Source organism: Hirsutella rhossiliensis (assembly GCF_020360975.1).
Source record: "Hirsutella rhossiliensis strain HR02 chromosome Unknown scaffold00006, whole genome shotgun sequence".
NCBI classification, from domain to species: domain Eukaryota; kingdom Fungi; phylum Ascomycota; class Sordariomycetes; order Hypocreales; family Ophiocordycipitaceae; genus Hirsutella; species Hirsutella rhossiliensis.
The window spans coordinates 3,222,995-3,243,324 of NW_025408672.1; the positions used below are offsets into that span (position 1 = coordinate 3,222,995).

General features: G+C 54.5%; 4 protein-coding genes across 4 annotated transcripts; 3 read left to right on the forward strand and 1 right to left on the reverse strand.

The window, feature by feature from the left end:
- Positions 1–7,577: 7,577 nt before the first annotated feature.
- HRG_06616 (endonuclease-reverse transcriptase domain-containing protein) lies at positions 7,578–11,649 on the forward strand (the record flags this gene model as incomplete). The annotated part of the gene is made up of 11 exons (XM_044865087.1): positions 7,578–7,896; positions 7,950–8,707; positions 8,919–9,102; positions 9,160–9,787; positions 9,850–10,303; positions 10,370–10,391; positions 10,470–10,636; positions 10,684–10,769; positions 10,816–11,006; positions 11,093–11,255; positions 11,346–11,649. The coding sequence occupies 11 exons, from the start codon at positions 7,578–7,580 to the stop codon at positions 11,647–11,649; spliced, it is 3,276 nt and encodes a 1,091-aa protein (XP_044720027.1).
- A 2,672-nt stretch (positions 11,650–14,321) lies between these two features.
- Positions 14,322–14,939, forward strand: HRG_06617 (tc5 transposase DNA-binding domain-containing protein; the record flags this gene model as incomplete). Its single annotated transcript, XM_044865088.1, has 1 exon — positions 14,322–14,939. One exon carries the CDS (start codon positions 14,322–14,324, stop codon positions 14,937–14,939), a length of 618 nt encoding a protein of 205 aa, XP_044720028.1.
- Positions 14,940–15,140: 201 nt separating this feature from the next.
- HRG_06618 (gag-polypeptide of LTR copia-type domain-containing protein) lies at positions 15,141–15,842 on the forward strand (the record flags this gene model as incomplete). The annotated part of the gene is made up of 1 exon (XM_044865089.1): positions 15,141–15,842. The coding sequence occupies one exon, from the start codon at positions 15,141–15,143 to the stop codon at positions 15,840–15,842; it is 702 nt and encodes a 233-aa protein (XP_044720029.1).
- A 1,524-nt stretch (positions 15,843–17,366) lies between these two features.
- Positions 17,367–17,546, reverse strand: HRG_06619 (uncharacterized protein; the record flags this gene model as incomplete). Its single annotated transcript, XM_044865090.1, has 1 exon — positions 17,367–17,546. One exon carries the CDS (start codon positions 17,544–17,546, stop codon positions 17,367–17,369), a length of 180 nt encoding a protein of 59 aa, XP_044720030.1.
- Between the last annotated feature and the right edge of the window lie 2,784 nt (positions 17,547–20,330).

Below are 20,330 nucleotides of genomic sequence, written 5' to 3' on the forward strand. Positions count from 1 at the left end.
CACGATCTCGATGACAATCGATCGGCTGTGAGGGCACTTGCCCGCTATCCCACGAGCGGCTCCCATCCAACCGCGGCTCATCAGGGCGGCCTTATCAGTTCTCCTGCAAGCTTTGGCTCTGACCCTATTGCTTTCTCTTCTGCGACGACGAGTCAACCTCCCCTAGACGGCACACAGCGGTCGCTGCAAAATGGGCCCCATTCCGCAATATCGTTCCGTGGAACGCAAGAGATGGAACAATCTGGACAATGTAAATCATGCGCGATTTTTCGTGCAGCTCTCTTTGAAGCACTGTCCTTACTATCCAACCCATTCCCTAAGGATGTTTCGGGCAAGGCAAGGCATAGCCAACCCGTGAGCAACACTCTGAAGCGGCATTACAACTTGCGCGGAAGGTCTACGGCTCCAGAGAGCAGTCGCAGAGTACCTGCCAACGCAGAGTCTCTGAGTCCTATCGACGAGAATCGCAATGGGAGTGATAATAGCATTTCTGGTAGCGACGACGAGGACGATCCTCTAATCGTCAAAAGCGGTAAAGGAGGTGCTTGCCAAGCGCCGCCGGTGGTCAGCGCTAGAGGAACGTCGCCTAAGAGCATGGAAGAGGAGAACAAGTCGGAGTCCTGGATCGCTTCCAAGCTCAATCGGACGGTGTCGGCGGTCAAACAACAGTGGCGCAAAATGAGTGAGGAATAATAGTGTACCGCATTTGTAACTATTGAGGGCCAACTCGCTCCTCCTACTTACAGCATGATGGATAACATGGACAAATATTCATAGGGCGAACCAAGTAGTATTTTATAAAGCTACTTCAAGCACGCTCCTATCTTACCTCTTCCCGACAAAGCCGTCGTGCAGCCAATCTCGAGTACGAAAAGAGCTGGCAGCGAGAATCCCCGAGCTTCAGCATCATCCTTCAATTATCTCACCTACACAACACAGCAACCAGAATCTACCCCTCGGACCTCGGAAATTCACCTGCACATACATTTTCCTGAGCACAGCCCGGGCTCCCTCGAAGTACCCTGAGCCGCCCTGAGCCGATCCTGAGCCGCCCTGGGCTGCCCTGATGACCTGAGCTGCCCTGAGCTGCCGGATCACCGCCTGAGGCCCTTGGCTGCCCTGAGTTGCCGGTAAACAGCGACAGGCTTTACCCAGCTTGTGTGCAGGGTATCGACAAAACCATTAATGACTAAGTTGGCACCATTTTCTAAGACACTGATTTCACTCGTTCCCACGCCCAGTACTGAGCGGCTGAACATTATGCTGCATGTTTGTCCGAGTCGGCGATACATAGAAGATCTGTGGCTTACCCCGCCTATCGAGCTTGCCAAAGTAGTATTGTCTGTCACACAGACCAAATGCCATAACTGTCAATTGCGCACCACTTGTTGGAGCGCGCGTTCTACTTTTGGTGCAATAGTTATGAGCCCGGGAGGAGTTCTACGCCAGTTCCTCCTGGAACTTCCGCCACGCAAAATCAGATCCGATATTCAACCCCGCGCACGTTCGAGCCCTGTGAAGTGAGCAAACCATCACGAAGCGATAGAGCCAGTCCTGACTGAGGCAGGAGCAGCGAGTCCTAGCAACAAGCTGTGGAGCGCCGGCGTGGCACCTAGCACAGTGGCAGACGGCGGTAAATCGATTATTCAGCTTGCTCCACCTTCACGCGACCAAAGGGGTCTGCAAAGAGCGAGTGCTGGAGAGGATGAATCGAGGGGGGATACTAGATAGACTGGTGGATAGGATGGATGCATTCTGCTCCGGGACGGACGGCCTCAGTGGTAGTGAACGGGGACACGTCCGAGCAACAAGTCTTGCCCCAAGCAGGTCTGCCGCAAGGATCACCACTGTCGCCAATTGCGTTCCTGTTCTTCAACACAGACTTGGTGCAGAGACGCATCAATGCAAAAGGTGGCGTGATCGCGTTGGTGGACTACTACTCACTCAGCCTCGGTGACGGGGCCAACGGCGGAGGCGAACCGAGAGGGCATCCAATCAATCATTGCCGAAGCGCTCCAGTGGGAAAGATGCAGCGGCGCAACGTTTGAAGCGGACAGAACGACTATCATTCACTTCACAAGAGTAATGGAGCGCACCTGCGACAGCGACACACCGTTCATGACCAAACGACAAGAGGTCATACCGAAGAGCAGCGTGAAACTCCTAGGGGTGGTCATGGGCACGAAGCTTTCGGTGCATGGAGCAGATAGTTAGAGCGGCCGCCAAAGGGCTCACGGCCGCATGTCTTTGCGAAGACTGAAGACGATATCCTGCAAATGGCGAGAAAACTGTTTGTCGCGACGGTAGCACCAACCATGCACTACGCCTCCAGTGTGTGGATGCAGACGTGCGGCGTGAGAGAGGCGGCTTAGCTAGACAGGGCCCAGAAGGTTGGGGAACAGGCTGTCACGGGAGCCTCCGGCACAGTTGCAACAGTGATAGCCGAGGCTGAGGCCGGCATCGCATCGTTTCGAGAACGGCACGGTCAAGTCGCGGCGAGGTTCTAGATCAGCCTGCGGACGCTATCAAAGGTCAGAGCGAGCAAGCGACTCGTCTCGTCGATGCGAAGGATTGCCTCGATCATCGCGGAGTCAGACACAGAGCGAATGGAGATCATCCACGAGTACTCTCTGGCACCACGGAACGACCGCGTCGTGGGCGAGCGGGATCAGATACAGGTGGTCAAGCCAAACGACGTGGAAGATATCGTCGTCGCCACTCCCAGCTCGCAGAGCGTGGTTGGAATGGGAGGTGTCGTTCACGACACTAGCCTCAACAGCACGAGCGAGCTGGCCAGCTACTCGGTCACCCTCGGATTGAGGGATGAGCAGAACCGGTACATAGCAGAAATCGCGGCAGTGGCAACGGCGCTGGCCGGCTGGACTGCGTCGCCGAGATTTGACGATCATGACGAGCAACTGCTCGGCATTGGAGGTAATCAGGCGGGCACGCCAACAGTCTGGCCAGTGCACAATCCTACAGATATACGACGCATCGATGCAACAGAATCCGGGTGGCGAAAAATATGCCTGTCAAACGATTGTCTACATCTTTTCGAACCCGGCACCAGATGCCCTCATTATGCAGCTGACCAACCACTGCTTGAATGCTGCTCCGGCCTTGGTGTAGGTCCCTTCTCGTCGCCGCAATCCGATTGTAAATGTCTCGTTGGCTGGCAAGGTATTCGAATGGTTATGAAGGTATGTTATGATATCCCGAGGACTACCAGACGCCACAAGATCTGAAATATTTGTAGCGTCGCGCTCTTCGAGTCGGCGATGCACTGGGCGCGCCGACGGGTCCCCGCTTGGTGAGTGGTTGTGCTCAGCGCACTCCTTGTCTGGTCGATGGCTGAGAGTCCAAGTGTGTCCATCTAGTGACTCTTTAGCTAATATTGAGAACTTGTAACCCGTTTTGCGACTAGAGGTTTGGCGTGCTCGTTCGACTGTGTCTTCGGTGGCAGTCTGTTCCGGTCGCAGGCGTACACTATTTTACCCTCCCATTTGGAGTCTTCTGGAGGCGGTGATGGTGTCGGGAAGAAAGACAGACATCAGATATGTGTCAATTGCAGCGAGCGCGTTCCACTTTTGCCTGCGTGGCGCAATGGTCTTCGCAACAGATGGCCGAGCGGATTTCCTTTGCGATGGAAACGTTTGGGCTGTTGCCTACTAACCGCTTTGGAGCCAGGAAGAGGGGTTTCGCAGAGCAGGCTCTCGTGCTCCTGCAAGAGATCTGGATGGGTCGATCGTCGTCGAAGAAGCAGGCCTCAGGAGCTCCCACGTCAAGGCATATCAGCACCGTGGAGAGCTCCTGCTAGGCCTGTACCTGTACGACTACGTATCGCTCGTCAGACTCAAACGCGATAGCAACGACGGGAGCTGTGCAGGTTGGGGAGAGGCCCCTGTCGAGGATGGGCGGCCGCCAGGAAGACGTTGGGTTCAGGTGCTCAGGCGGCCGGGAAAGCAGGCCACCGTCTGCCTTGACGGCGACCTGAGCAGGGACTTTGCCCACGACGATGAGGATTCGTGTCGTCGGGGGATTATGCGGAAACCGTTTCGCCGGCGGATATGGGAGATCCCAATTTTTTTTTCACCATTGAAAGGCAGCCGTGCAGCAACTTGCGCTATTTGTACCATGGGAGCTCTTCCTGTGCGAAGAAATGGGCGACATCAACAGCATCTGGGCGCGGGCGCGAAAGGCGCTGGCTCCGAGAATATCATGTCTCATCAATAACGTGCAACTGCTTCGACGACCAGCCGAAGACGCAGAACGCGACGCCAAGAGATGGGCATCCACCTCCGGAGATGGCTATCCGACGGTCGGACACGTGGGGAGGGACGATGCGGGCGCAGAATCTACAGTGACGTATCAGTCTATCAGCATCGGAAACGCAACGCGGCTGATCGACGTTGTCCGAGGTGCAGTGGACTCGAATCAGATGGCGGCTAAGTCGCCGGAGCTCATGGCGATGATGCAACAGCTCTGTCGGTTCCAACAATCCGTGCTGCGCTCGACGGCCGAGCTGGAGGCCGCCTGGTAACCCGAACGAGGGGCGAGACGGATAAATATGTAGGGGCGTGATGGTAGGCACCTATGTGCCTACAGATACGCATGCGCACAAGCTGTAGGCTGAGTCACAGTCACGACAGGTAGGGTAACCGGTGATGACTTCAATTGTAACTAACTAGGGAAGAGGAAGCTATTCACAAGAAACGGAATGTGCACCCGGTAATGGGGGCATGCAGCCGGGGCTGCGTGCCCTGATCGCGGGGTAGGGTGTCACGTGGGAGTCGTGCATGAACCGTGATGGTATCCCGATTGCACGGGTTACTCAGCAGGTTAGTATTCCAACAGGGCGGGTATTTTCCGGGGCCGCACTACCACCGCAAAATCAGGTCAGGGCCATCAAGTCGCAGCAGATGAGTGCTTCGAAGGAGAGGGAGAGGATCATCCAAAGCATACCGGTACAAGATATAACCGTGGTCCGGGAAAGCGACCGCCGCGCTGCATCGCGGAGAGTCATGGCCGGCCACGGGGAGGACGATGTCGAAATGGCGACGGCCGGCTTCGATGAGACCTGAGACCCCAGATGTGTCCTGGGACCATGTGTGTCCTGTCCTGGGATCCAATTGTGTCCTGGGACCGTGTGTGTCCTGGGATCCCTGGGACCATGTATGTCCTGGGATCCATTTGTATCCTTGGGACCGTGTGTGTCGTGTCCTGGGACCGTGTGTGTCCTGGGACCGTGTGTGTCCTGGGACCGTGTGTGTCCTGGGACCGTGTGTGTCCTGGGACCGTGTATGTCCTGGGACCGTGTGTGTCCTGGGACCATGTGTGTCCTGGGACCGTGTGTGTCCTGGGACCGTTGTGTGTCCTGGGACCGTGTGTGTCCTGGGACCGTGTGTGTCCTGGGACCGTGTATGTCCTGGGACCGTGTGTGTCCTGGGACCATGTGTGTCCTGGGACCGTGTGTGTCCTGGGACCGTGTGTGTCCTGGGACCATGTGTGTCCTGGGACTATGTGTGACCCCGAATGCTATAGCACCTGCCGTCAGTCATGCGGTGTGTGTGTCCTGGGACCATGTGTGTCCTGGGACCGTGTGTGTCCTGGGACCATGTGTGTCCTGGGACTATGTGTGACCCCGAATGCTATAGCACCTGCCGTCAGTCATGCGGTGTGTCCTGGGACCGTGTATGTCCTGGGACCATGTGTGTCCTGGGACCGTGTGTGTCCTGGGACCGTGTATGTCCTGGGACCGTGTGTGTCCTGGGACCGTGTGTGTCCTGGGACCGTTGTGTGTCCTGGGACCGTGTGTGTCCTGGGACCGTGTATGTCCTGGGACTATGTGTGACCCCGAATGCTATAGCACCTGCCGTCAGTCATGCGGTGTGTCCTGGGACCGTGTATGTCCTGGGACCATGTGTGTCCTGGGACCGTGTGTGTCCTGGGACCGTGTATGTCCTGGGACCGTGTGTGTCCTGGGACCGTGTGTGTCCTGGGACCGTGTGTGACCCCGAATGCTACAGCACCTGCGGTCAGTCATGCGGATCGTGCGACTGAGCCAGGTCTGAGTTGTGGGATCTGAGCGGCAGGCTATTACTGCATAACATCGCCCAGAGAGCTTTGAGAAGCAGAGCTTTCTCATAACCTGTGACCAAGCTGTGCTGGCGGTGGATGGTGGCATCCGTCAAGGCCCTAACCGGTTAGGATTGAAGTTGCAAACATTGCCCTGACCCCGTTGCGAATTATGGGCAGGCTCCGCCCAGGGTTGCAAGCCAGATTCACTGCACAAACCCTGATTCTGCTAGGGTCAGCCTCGCACAAGGTTAAAGTCTGCACGCCCCCCCCCCTTTTCGGGTGGCATGCATAGATAGCATGTCCGAGCCCCCTTAGCCGTCCTGTACGCGATTTTTATTATCCCTGTACCTAGACCGTATGAAGCAAGGGGAAGGTAACTTACGTTGGGCACAGAAAACGCGGGGTGTCGCTCCTAGACCCTTCCCCGATCATGGGTGCCCGTGACCGTACCCGCGGGCGATTCTGGCTTCACAACAGTGCAACAGCTCATTAGTGGGGGACATTCTGTCCAATCATTGCTCAATCGTCACATACAGTATTGTCCATATGACTTGCTGTGTCAGGAGCTGAGACGCCGTTGATTCAATCATAACATGAGCGTGTCAATGGCCAGCTACAAGGGTGCGGGCGCCTGGCCTCCCGCCGACGGCTGTGCGGATGGGGGCAATGTAGAGATGATAGTGACGGGGTACTGTAAAGTATAACAGAAGATGAGAAGAGGAAGGAAATGAAGGCGGGCGACGCGGGGTCTCGGAGTCGTTGGTGAGAAAGTGACCAAGAGCCAGAATCCACCTTGCCAGACCGCGTCCGCTTCGAGATGCATTTCAAGAACTCTACTTTTAGGTACATGCACACCAACAGCGATGCTGTCCTGGCGCGGCGGGCAAACGGACGAAATCGGCATCCAGTTCCGCGTTGCTCCAAATATCGCTGTTGGTTCTCAATGTGAGGAAGGTTGTGGACGTGTTGCTGCAGGTTGGTTGACGGCTTATGCACGACAGCTCCACATGCGTCCGGGGTAGAACAGCCACAATAGGACGAAGGGGTGGGATGTTGCTTCCAACTGTTCCCTGGCCGGCATGGGTGGTGTGAGTCATGCGGCCTTGCAGATGCAGACCGTAGCTCCGCCACATTCTACTCTCCTCTACAGTAGTGGACGAGTGTACAGTACTAGGGGGGCCGTAAAGTTCGCAACTTTACGGCCCCCCTACCCGTGCCACGCCCCACTTAATCTCGCGTTCGTTCCTCACCAGCTCCATAAGCTGGTGCAGGGATTGCGCGAGAGACTCGACGCTCCTCGACGTTCTACTATAGTTCTTCATATTTCTTTACTCTGGGGTAGGTGTGGCTCTTGATTGCCATCATGGCAGAGCCTGAAATGGCGCCTCCGGCCGACGTGGGGGCGGGGCTGGATCCAACTAGCCCGTCGCCATTGACGCGTCCGACGCGAGGGATGACGCCCAGCGCACGAGTGCAGGATACGTTACGAACGCTGGAAAATGCGACCGCGAGCTCCCAAGCGTGTCTCGACCCGAACGACGCGAGTCATATCGGTGGGCAACGAAAGCGAAAGAGGCGACGAGGTGAAGTCACGCAGCAATGCGGAGACCGCCAAATCGATGATGCAGAGGGTTCTAGAGATGCTGGCGAAGATGGGAAGTGAGATGGTGGAGCTGAAACATCGAGTATCCGAGCAAAGCGACACGATCAGGAAGCTGAGCGCCACGGTTTACAAGCAAAGCACTATCATTCAGGGACAGGAAGATCTGATCCGAGGCTTGGAAGCCCAGGTCCAGGAATCCAAGGAAGAGTTTCGACGTAAGAGCGAAGAGCACGACAAGGAAATGAAACAGGAGCACCGGGATCTTAAGAGAGATTGGTTGGAGTGAAAGAGCAGCTACACCAGCTGATGCAAAAGCTGGATGTATCGGGCGAGGTGACTTTGCCAAGCGGCCCTCGAACAACGTTTGCGGACGTCGCGCGCGCCCTGCCAAACCGCCCGCCCTCCAGTACACGCAGCATACCTGGTCCAACCAAACAGCAGACAACCAACGAGTCTGTCCATTGTACCATTGACACGTCTCGTGTAAGTGAGTCGAACAGGAACAAAGCGCAAATCGGGCAGATACGACAGGCCATCGAGGTTGAGATGAGAGCGAAGAACGGACATGAGACCTGGAGGTGCGCAGCAGTTGTGAGAGAATCCCGGAACGCCGACCGAGTCAAGATCGTCTGCAGAGACGAAGCCGAGCTTCAGCTGGTCAAAGAGGCGGCGCAGAAGACAGCCGTGGAGGGAGCGCGAGTCATGAGAGACCAGCTGTATCCGGTCCGGGTCGACAATGCCAACCGGACAGCTATCCTCGACACGGAGGGCAATGTCCTGCCCGGAGCGATCGAAGCCTTGAGTGCGGAAAACAGAGTGACCATTGGCAAGATTTCCTGGCTGAGCAAACGAGAGTCTGGTAAAGCCTACGGATCCATGGTAGTATACGTCACCAAGAAAAGCGATGCAGAAAGGCTTCTGGACGGTTACTACTTTGACCTAGCGGGAGAGTCGGCCACCACTTATACGTTCGAGCCAAGAACGGGACCGATCCAATGCTTCAATTGCCAGGAGATCGGTCACAAAGCATATTCATGCAAGAAGCAGCGGACATGCGGCAAGTGCGCAAACGCTGGGCATCACCACCGAGAGTGCACAGCGATTGAGCCAAAATGCGTCCCGTGCGGCGGACCGCATGAGTCGTTTAGCTGGAAGTGCAGGATGAGGAACCCGAGCAGCGATGCTTGAGTCCCTCCGCATCCTACAGCTGAATGCACACAAGAGTGATGTGGTGCAGCAGAGTCTGATGAACGACGAAGACCTGAAGGATTTTGTCGCACTGGCTATATCTGAGCCACATGCGCGCAATATCGACGGAAAGGTGGTGACGAGTCCTATGGGACATCGTAACTGGACAAAGATGATTCCGACGTGTGTTCGTGACGCCTCATGGCCGATCCGCAGCATGCTCTGGATCCGAAGTGACCTTGAGGCAGAGCAAGTATCCGTGCCGTCGGCTGACCTTACAGTAGCGATAGTTCGACTCGAGAGGAGGGAGGTGATGGTGGTGTCAGTGTATGTGGAAGGGAAGAACGACGAGGCGCTGGCGAGCGCGATGGAGGTGTTGCGCGACGTGATCGATCGCTTCCGCAATGGAACAGGAAACCGCACAGATATGGTTCTGGCGGGGGACTTCAATCGCCACGATCTCCTCTGGGGCGGAGATGAGGTGTCAGCGAGAAGACAAGGGGAAGGTCAGCCCATCGTTGACCTGATGGACGACGTTGGTCTCTGCAGCCTTCTCCCGAGAGGGACGAAAACGTGGCAGGGGCCGGACAAGGAGAGCACCATCGACCTGGTGCTGGCATCGGCAGAACTGGCAGACGAGGTGATATCCTGCGTGATTCACCCGACAGAGCACGGATCAGACCACAGAGCGATCCAGACGACCTTTGACATTCAAGTACCGGAGCGAATGTTTCCGCAGCGCCTGCTGCTCAGGAACGCGCCGTGGGTCGCCATCGCAGCCAGGGTCGAGGACGAGCTTCGACCTCTTCCGTGGAACGTGGGGGTGCAGACGCAGGCGGATCAGCTCATGCGGGTGGTCACCAAGGTGCTGCACGATCTGACACCCCGGGCACAGCCGCCGCCTTACGCGAAACGATGGTGGACGAAGGACCCCTTACACGACTGCGGCGGACATACACGTACTGGCGCAATCAAGCGAGGGCACAGCGACGAGCCGGCCAGTCACGGCCGGATCTGGAGCAACGCGCCAAGGAGGCTGCCAAGGAGTACCACGACAACTTGCGGAGACAGAAAAAGGCCCATTGGGATGACTTCGTCACGGACGAGAGCAACATCTGGAAGGCAGTCAAGTATGTGAAGTCTGGTACGGAGATGACAGATGACAAGGTGCCGCCGTTGAAGAGAGCCGACGGCTCGATCACCGAAGGCAAGGGCGAGCAAGCAGAGGAGCTCCTGAGCACCTTCTTCCCGCCTCTGCCAACGAGGATCGAACCGGAGGGTGAACGTCCGCAAAGAGAAGAGATAGCCATGCCGGACCTCACCTTGCAAGAGATTGAGGATAAGGTGATGGCGGCGAAGCCTTGGAAAGCGCCTGGGGAGGACGGTCTTCCTGCGATGGTTTGGAAGAAGCTCTGGCACGTGGTCAAGGTCCGGGTGTGGACGCTTTTCGACTCATCGCTCCGAGAGGGCGTGGTGCCTCATCAATGGCGAACGGCCAAGATCATTCCCTTGAGGAAACCTGGTAAAGGAGATTATACCTTGGCCAAGGCGTGGCGACCGATCTCTCTTCTGTCGACCCTTGGCAAGATTCTGGAAGCAGTCGTAGCAGAACGCATCAGCTACGCAGTTGAGGCCCATGGGCTTTTGCCCGCGAACCACTTCGGCGCTAGGAAACGTAGATCGGCAGACCAAGCACTAGTGCTTCTGCAGGAGCGGATCTACAAGGCGTGGAGAATGGGCAGAGTGCTAAGCCTCATCAGCTTTGACGTTAAAGGGGCATACAATGGAGTTTGCAAAGAGCGGCTGCTTGACAGGATGAGAGCAAGGGCATCCCGGACAGATTGGTCGTCTGGATGGACGCATTCTGCTCGGAACGGACCGCGTCGGTGGTTGTCAACGGGCACACATCCGAGCACCAAGCCCTGCCGCAGGCCGGTCTACCACAGGATCGCCACTGTCGCCAGTGGCTTTTCTTTCTTCAACGCGGACCTGGTGCAAAGACGGATCAGTAACAACGGTGGGTCCATCGCCTTTGTGGACGATTACTCTGCCTGGGTCACGGGACCAACGGCAGAGTCGAACAGAGATGGTATTCAGTCGATTATCGAGGATGCGCTCGATTGGGAGAAGCGCAGCGGCGCCACGTTTGAAGCGGATAAGACATCCGTCATCCACTTCACACGCATCGCGGAGCGCGACAGCGAATTGCCCTCACCATCAAAGGAAACGATATCAAGCCGAAGAAGAACGTGAAGCTCTTGGGAGTCATCATGGACAAAGCGCTTCGCTTCAAAGAGCACATCGCCAGTGCGGCCGCCAAGGGGCTGGCCGCGGCCATGTGCTTGAAACGACTGAAGATGGCCTCGCCACGGATGGCGAGGCAACTGTTCGTCGCGACCGTGGCGCCAACCATGGACTATGCTTCAAACGTGTGGTCGCACGCGTGCGGGGCGAAAGAAGCGTCGTGGATTGGCAGGGCCCAGCGAATTGGAGCCCAGGCAGTCACGGGAGGCTTCCGCACAGTTGCAACGGCAGTGGCCGAGGCCGAGGCCGGAGTGCAATCAGTTCGAGAACGGCACACTCAAGCAGCGACGAAATTCTGGATAAGGATGCGGACGCTCCCGAAGACGCATCCTCTGACATCGTTGAGGCTCAAGCTGAACAGGAGGTATGCTTCGCCAATGCAGAAGCTCGCCTCGGCGATGGGAAGAATAGACACCAAGCGCCTGGAAGTCATCCACGAGTTCGCACTGGCGCCGTGGAGGACCGAGTGCAGGTAACGGATAAGACAGACCGAGTGGAGGTGGTGAAGCCGGATTACTCGGAGGGCATCACTATCGCGACGTCCAGCTCTCAAAGGAAAGGCAAGGTCGGGTTGGGAGGCGTCGTTCGGGATGCTTCCCGCGACAGCGCAGACGGGTGCTGGCCAGCTACTCCGCCACTCGGCTCCAGTGATGAGCAGAATGCCTACACAGCAGGACTCGAGGCAATCGCCATGGCCCTGAGGTGTGTGCCTCTAGGTCTTCATGACCGAGAGCTCACAGTTGTGACAAGCAACCGCTCTGTCCTGCAAGTCATCGGGCGGCCACGGCAGCAGTCTGGTCAGTGCACGATACGGGCGATATACGGATCTGTTGAGTATCTGGCGAAAAGAGGCTGCAGAGTCAGACTTCGCTGGGTGCCTGCAAAGAATGAGGAGTTCACTCTAGGGCCACTGGCCAAAATGCAAGCGAAAAGAGCGACGCGAGATGAATGCATCGCTGAACCAGCAACGTTTCAGGCAAGAGCAACGACGTTACGACTGCTGCTCAACGAACACACTCGCGTTCGTCAGATCCCAGAAGGGGTTGGAAAGCACTCAAAGCGCATCGATAAAGCATTGCCGGGCAAGCACACCCGCAAGATGTACGACGAGCTAACTAGAAAGGAATCTGAAGTGTTGGTACAACTTCGAACTGGCAAATCACGACTGAATGGCTACCTTCGCAAAATCGGGGCAGAGGAATCGGATGAGTGCACCTGCGGACAGTCGGCGGAAACGGTGGAACATTTCCTCTTTCGATGCAGAAGATGGACGGTACAACGAGAAATCATGCTTCGATATGCTCGCGGAAAGATGGGAAACCTGTCTTTCTTCCTAGGAGGCAAGGCAGAGTCAGACGACGACAAGTGGCAGCCCGATATGGGGGCTGTACGGGCGACAATACAGTTCGCATTGGCAACAAAACGCTTCAGTATGGACCGTTAACGGGCCATGTACTGATCAAGGGATAATCATACTAACACAACAGCCTTAAACTTGGCAGACCGCGCTTCAGTCGCTGAAGGTAGGACGCTGAACACTTGGAGAAACTGACCTTCAAGTAGGCCTGTCATGTCACAGCGAACGAGGCTGGAAACAGATGAAAAGAAGCGTGGGGCTTCAGGTGCGATGGAACCAGGTACAGTAGGTACGTAGCTTAGCGTAGTACGGTGGGCGATAGGGGGGACTGTTGCAAAACCCCCTGTCCATCTCTTTTTGGTCTAGGCGATTTTCCCCCTAGTCATTTGAGTACTTCGAGTCGGCATTTAAAATGTACTGCGGACTAGCGGCGGGACCGCGCGTTGATCTTCTGGGAGTCCAACTGCCAGTCAAAGCAGTAATACTGTAAAGAGGTCAGTAGTCAACCTATCACCGCTGGCACATAAAGCTCACAGTGCAATTCTCGGAGCCCAGACTTGACCAAGTGACTGATTGTTTTCGGGTGGATCTGAGTGAGCGACACGTTTTTTCACCAAACAGTTCTCGTTTGCCATTGTCATGGAATCGGACAGCGACCGGGAGAAAGAACAGCGAAGTCGCCCAGCTTCCTACCCTAGATGCAGTGCTAGAAAACTTGCAAATGCCCACGCTATACAAACGAAAAATGCAAGCCGAATTAATGGCAACGCCGCCGGAATTGCCGAGGTATTTTTACAGCCCAATGGCCACCAGTCGGGGCCGAGTCGAAATCTCGACCTTCTGATTGCAGCCTCTGTTGCATTGTCCCTGCCGTGTTAGCAATGCGCAACGCCCCAAGCCAGCGGCGGCTTACTGCAGTTATTCGCAGCGGATTAGCAGCGGACTAGCACAGTTACCTCCTGCTTGAGTCTTTACTCTCTTCATTCAAGCACAATGGGCCATCCAAACCTCCCCCCAGAGCATCTCTATTGCATCCAAGCCGGAAAGAAACACTATGACCTCTTCACCACCATATATGTCGGCGCGAACTATTGTGGCCGGTGCGGCTTGGCCAACCCTTTTCGATCCCAGCATCTGGCAAGGTCAAATACACCAGCATTCCCAGGCCCACATGACGAGGTGAGCTGAGAAGAGCCCCGAGGAACGAAAGATTATGGCGTTGGAGACCATTGCCGAGGCTGCTCGGCTCTGGATTGTGAGCGGGATTAAGTCGTCAGATACATTTCCACTACTAACCCCATGCTCAGCAGCTCAATAAGCCGGACGAGGAGGACGATGAAGAGGAAGGCGAGGAGGAGGTGAACAATTGAGCGTTGATGTTGCCCAATTCGACCTCCACGGTGGCGGCAAATGCCTGTAGGGCGTGATAGAAATGCGCTCTGCTGGTCCGCTGCGTCCCCGCTGGTGTATTGGCACCTTCTGCTACGTGACAAAATTCAAAGAGATAAACGCTGAGGTACATGGAGCAGTGTACTGCGGGGCAGGATGTCCATGCCGCTAACCTATTTCGACACTTGGGTGACGGATTTTGGGGTTTTGCAACAGTCACCCCTATAGCCTGCCGTAGCGTAGTGGCTCTATGGGGGAACCCTCCGGGCGCAATACAAAAAAAAAAAAAAAAAGCTGGTGCTGGACACCGCAGTAGCCAGTACACCGCAATAGCCAGATTTTTCACCGTCCAACTTCAATCACCTACACTTCAACCAGATCACAATCCTTTGACTTGCAGAGATGGAAGCACGTATCCAAGAAGCTCTTCGATATATTGAGCATTTTTCTGGTGCGAAGGTGACCACGGTTGCTCGGCAATTCGGCGTACCACGCAATCGATTGCGATGCCGCCTTGAAGGCCGTCGTCCCAAAGCAGGCAGACCAGCCACGAATTTGAAGCTATCGCGACCAGAAGAGGCGGCTTTGTGTCGTTACATCGATCGCCTTGATAATATCAACCTTGCGGTACCCCCAGAGTTCGTCACCGATGCGGCAAATCACATCTTGCATCAGCGATCTGGTCAAGCCGATCTCGTTATTGGTAGCAGGTGGACTTCTCGCTTTCTCAAACGTCACGGCTACTTCAAGAAGCTTCAAAAGAAGCTCCACTCAGAGCGTCAAGCCTCCGAAGACCTCACCCGCGTCAATCAGTATTTCCAGAGCCTCCACAAGGTCATCCAAGAGAAGGGTATACCCTCTGAAGATATCTGGAATATGGACGAGACCGGATTTCGGATCGGAGTTGGCAAAGATCAATTGGTCGTCACTAAACGAAAGAGAGCCCATTATTTTGGTATCCCTGAGAACAGTGTTGAGACATGGACCAAGACATGTTTAGGCAGCACCTACAAGTGGTGAGTCACTGGATAGTGGCACGGACGTGCCGCTATGTATATATGTATGTTGAGAGCTGTCAGACAGAATAGAATAGAAGTAAGTTCAATCGCAACAGGTTATGAGCCCGGTTGCTTTTATTATGCTTCCACTGCACGATTGAACTCGGCATATGAGAACACTTTTTCGTCAAGAATCGACGGTTGACAGCAAAGACCCGGCACTATGGGCAAGAAAGACTACAAAGGAACCATCCTTGATGGAAGAGACTCCTTTGACAGCTGGAAGATGGATCTTGAAGATAACTTGTTGAGTGACGATCTTATGAGCTGCGTCACCGGTAAGGCAACAGCGGAATCGTCCGATTTATCAACGCCAGGAGAGAATGCTGCGGACATTAAAAATGTCTCTCTCGCGAGAATGAAAATACGACAGAGTATTGACCAGATCCACAAGAACTCAGTCAACCATCTCACCGATCCACGAGCAATTTATCAGTCCCTCGTTAAGCGATATGCGACATCGAACAAAGCGCGCCTTCGACAGCTGATCCGAATGCTATACGACGTTAGTACGCAGACGAATAGAACTGTGCAGGAGAAGGTCGACGACCTAAAGCGACTTCGAGCTCAGATTAATAGCCAAGACAAGGACATTGTTATCCATGAACAGCTATTGATTTGCTTCTTGCAAATGAGCATGGACGACGCTTTTAACACTACGGTCGAGATCTTGAACGCCTCGACAGAGACGTTGACAATGGAAAAGGTGCAGAGCTCTCTGGAAAGCAAAGAATTGGAGCTCGTCGATACGACAATCAAGGAGAAACCGCACAATTCGCAGGTCGTGGCCGCAGTGCATGGAACAAAGGGAACAACAGGTCCAAAGCACAGGATGGTGGCGATGATAGCAAGGAGGAGTATCTGAAGAAGGCAGGGGGGTGCTGGTCTTGTGGCGGTATGCATTTCAGGGCTCCTAATAGTGCAAACGGTTTACACTGATAGTGCACACTGGATCGTCAACGCCTGCCAAAAGCAATTAATATTGAATTTTAACTGGCGGAAATAGGATCTGGCCAATTGGATACTCTCTAGATTTGCTTTTGATCTGAGCTGATGGCTCAGTGTGCACTATCAGTGTAAACCGGTTGCACTATTAGGAGCCCTGATGCATTTCAAGCATGATTGTGCAATTTGGCACCAAACCAAAGCAGGGAAGACCTGGCTAGCCTCTGAAAAAGCGAAGGCGAGAGAGGCCATGGATAGCAAAGAAAAGGCAAACGCGGTCAGGATCCTTGAAGACAGTGGTAGTGAATCTGAGAGATCTACCTACTTGCTTCCGAACACAAAAGTAACAGCCCCTCCACAATGGTATCTCGACAGCTGTGCTTCCGTCCATATCACCCCAAGGGAAGACCAATTTATCTCAAAGTTGTCCCCTACAAAGACAAGTGTTGAGATTGCAGACGGCTCCGAGGTTCGTTCAAGAGGGAAAGGAGATGTGAGGATCTTTTACGTCTCACAGAAAGGAAGAGCAAGGTCGACAATAGTACGTGGGTGCACTACATCCCGGAGGCGACGAGCAGCCTGCTATCAGTCGGTGAACTGGAAGACAGGGAGCATGTATTGTCGTGGACTCTCCGGGAAGACAGTCACGGTGACAAGAAATCAGGAGGAGGTGCTGTTTGGCCACAGACATAAAAGGTGTGGCGCTTGAGCCAGACAAGAGGGCACTGAGCCCATACAATCCAAGAAAAGGATTGCGATAACGGGGTAGCGCTGAAGTCAATCCTGAAGATGCCTGAAAGACTACTACATGCTAGGCTGGGACACCCTGGAAAGCATATGGAGGGCAAACTGAACGCCGTAATGGATGATCTCGGAGACAACTCATTCTGCCCGTCATTCTGCTCAAGCTGCACCGAGGCCAAAATGACAAGAAAGGTCTCAAGGAGCCAATGTCTGCGGTGACAGAAAAGCTAGAGAGAGTCCATATAGATCTTTGGGGCCAGTTGAGCTATCACTTCAAGGAATGAAGTACATGCTGACAACCACCGATCAGGCTACCGGGCGAGTTTGGGTTTATTTCTCTAGAGACAAAACGAGAATTACCGACAAGATCAAAGCCTGGGTAGTTGTTGCAGAGGCAGAGTGTCGCGAGTACGGAAAAGGCGAAAAGGTCAAGGCGATGCGCTTTGATCGCGGAAAGGAGTTTCTAAACGAGGCAATGAAGGTATTTTGCACGGGGAGAGCTATTCGGACCGAACCAACAGTGGGCTACCACCCGGAGGGGAATAGTATCTCTGAGAGGAGCATGCGAACCATATCAGAGAGGGGGTCTGCTATGCGTCACGAAATGGACCTCCCGGCAGCATACTGGGAGTTTTCGAACGCAACAGCGGCCTATCTGAGAAATAGGGAGTTGTCAAGGAATGGCTAAAAGCCCATGGGGTTATGGCGTGGAGAAGCCAAGATCAGGGCACTTGAGAAACCAGTGAAGGGCTTCCTCGGGGCTGTTCACTTCGTCACCGGTAACAGGAGCGCGGAGATGCTCTTGCGGTAGGGCTTCTACAGCTTTGTCGAAGCCGGAGCGGACATCATCGGGGAGGCTGTCGCGGTACTGGATCTCCATCGCGTTCGCGTTCGCGTCGGACGAGATGCTGGATCTCCATTGAACCTGAACAACGCGATTCTTATTGCGACGCGCACCCTAGCAAGGGGCGATGAACGATTATTCCCGTTCAGGTTGTAGTCAAGGCGCGATGGCTTTTGACCCATGCTTAGCGCGATAATCCCTGCAATATGTCTGTCCGAACCTGTCTGTCCGGAGCCATCCTGCTGCTCTGGACCACAGCGAGATAGAGCAGATAGCTGCTAGATCAACCCTGCCTGCGATTGATTTGAACGAAACATCTTCATCAGAAACGCCCCCGTCAGGAAGCGAAGTCACGCCAACCAGTGACGATTCGGAAAACCCGATCATCGCCAGTCGCACAGCCGTGGGCATGAGTGCTGGGTTGGCTTCTGAGGTCGGCTGTGATAATTTGCTTGAATCTCCAGCGCTCGATATACCAACCTTATCTGCATCTGCGTTGGGCATGAAGGCGATAGAGACAATTTTGTTGGACTGTGTGAGACTCAACTACACGCTTGCCAGACAGAAGTGGCAACCCGACGAAAAGCTCGCCGTGATGACAAGTACTAAGGACATTAGGGGCTATGCTGAGGTCGGTCGGTCGGACTAGGGATACCTCTTATGGTCACCCCGAGCTCAAGATTCCAGACGTGCTTCGCGACAGTATTTTAGTCTCCCCTAGTAGTGACGCCTGACTCCCCTCCCTCCTCAATGCCCGGCTCTGGCGGATTTGGCCCAGTAATCTGATGCTGGATTGTGCCAAGTTTGCGCCGAAGCATGCACATCTCAACAGTGATTCCGGGTCCAAACGCGCAGGCGACAACATGCTCACGAGGGTGGCTGTCAGATGCCAAGTCGTCCATGTCCTTAGAGCGCAGGCGGTCCATGACACTGAAGATGCAAGCGGAGCTAGAGTTGCCGTGGTGGGTGTATACGTCAATGCTTGCACGCATGTGTTCCGCCGAAATCCCAAGGGCCTGCTCCGCACGAGAAAGGATCGATGCTCCTCCAGGGTGCATTGCCCAATCGAAGTCGCCGGCGAGCTGAGAACTGGTCGGCAGCTGCGGAAGGGAAGCTTTGAGGCGCTCAAAAGTAGGCGAGATTGCAGACTGAGCGAGCTGAGGGACTCGAGGAGTAATGACGGCTTTCCAACCTAAATCCAGTAAGCCTCAAATTTCCCATTAAAATTGCTTCAACGTCATACCCGAAGAATCAACATGGAATCCTAGGTCAGCTCCTGTTCCTGGAATGATCGAATGGTCCCATCCTAGGACTTCGTAAATCGCTGTTGATTGCTGACCAATACCGTTGCTTAACACGAGGGCGCTGGCGCCGTCAGAAAACAAACAAGGGCCTATTCTTGTCTCTTGTCGTTCGTTGATGCTGTCCAACTCGCTCCGCACCAAGAACGATGTGATCTCTAGTGCTAGGCATAAAACCCGAGCTGGTCGTCCCATGGCCGTAGATCCGAGAGCCAAGTTGGCACCAGTTCTTAGCGCAGCCAGACCACCACTGCAGCCTACTCCGTGAAGGAGAACCTTTTCCACAGCGTGGGTGATCCCAAGTTCTTGTGCCACAAAATAGTCAAACCCTGGATTTGCGCTGTCGGTACAAGTTGTTGACACTATGTGGGTTATCTGACTGATATCTATCTTGGCTTCGTAAATAGCCTTCCGTGCTGCTCTCACAGCGAGCGGTACGCCATCGGCAAGGAAGGTCTTATGTAGTTCGGAAATGATTGGTGTCCTTCCTTGGTTTATTAAAGGGTGGTCACACGAGAGTATTGCCGAACGAGATTTGATCCCGGTAGCTCTATTGATGGAGAGAACCCTCGTAAGACTGTCGGCATAGGTTAAGTGTGACCAGCAAGGGGCACATAGGATATCGTAGAGTATTATTACTTACGACGGGGACTTAGGATAGTGCCTCTTGCTAATTATATCGAGGGTGTTGGCTTTAAGAGAAAGGTCGGATATTGAGTGCCCAGCCCTATAACGGACAGATGCAATTCTCCAAACATATTTGAAGTATCACACGTAGGTGGGTGCAATGCATGAAGGTCTTGGTGCGTGTAAATTGCGCTGCTCCATCATTGAGGAAAGGCGTAGTGGCCCGGACCTTATATAGGCACCGGGCCTAACATGAAAACAGCTTTGTTCCTTGTCACCGCCGCTTGCGGCTGCTGTTTTCCTCTTATGGTCCCGCCCCCCTTGATGCGGCCCCCGAATAGCTACATCAACGCCGCCGCTTTTGTTCATGAGTATTAAGGTACCCGTGCCACGCCCCACTTTATTGGCACTCGGAAACTGTCGAAGGTCCGAACGACTTGACGTCTCTAGGTCTCTCTAGGTAATACAGCTTGAAACCAGGTAAGAAGGGAAGTCTGCAGACTGTTATTTCTTCTTCCTAGACCACTGAGGGGTCCGGAGGAGCTCCTATTCGAACGGGAACCCTTGCCTTGAGGAACGAAAGGATTTATGCCCCGCGCCGCCTCCCGACCTTTGCCTTGAGGAACGTGTTGCAAACTGGGCAGAATTACGGGCAGGATCCACCCCAGGTGTGCAGGGCCAGTGTTGAACTCTTTAAAGAGTTCATCAAAATGGTCTCTCAACCAAGTCGACCCCACAAACTCCTCCAACTCAGCAGCCGTGTGAATGTAGGCGTATTCTGTCGACAATGATATCCACTCACTCTTCCGAGTGAATAGCCTCACGGAAAGCTTGGGCTTCGCCATCTGATGCGCCGAGTTGACAGCGTTGTCTCCCCAGAGGACTAGGCGGT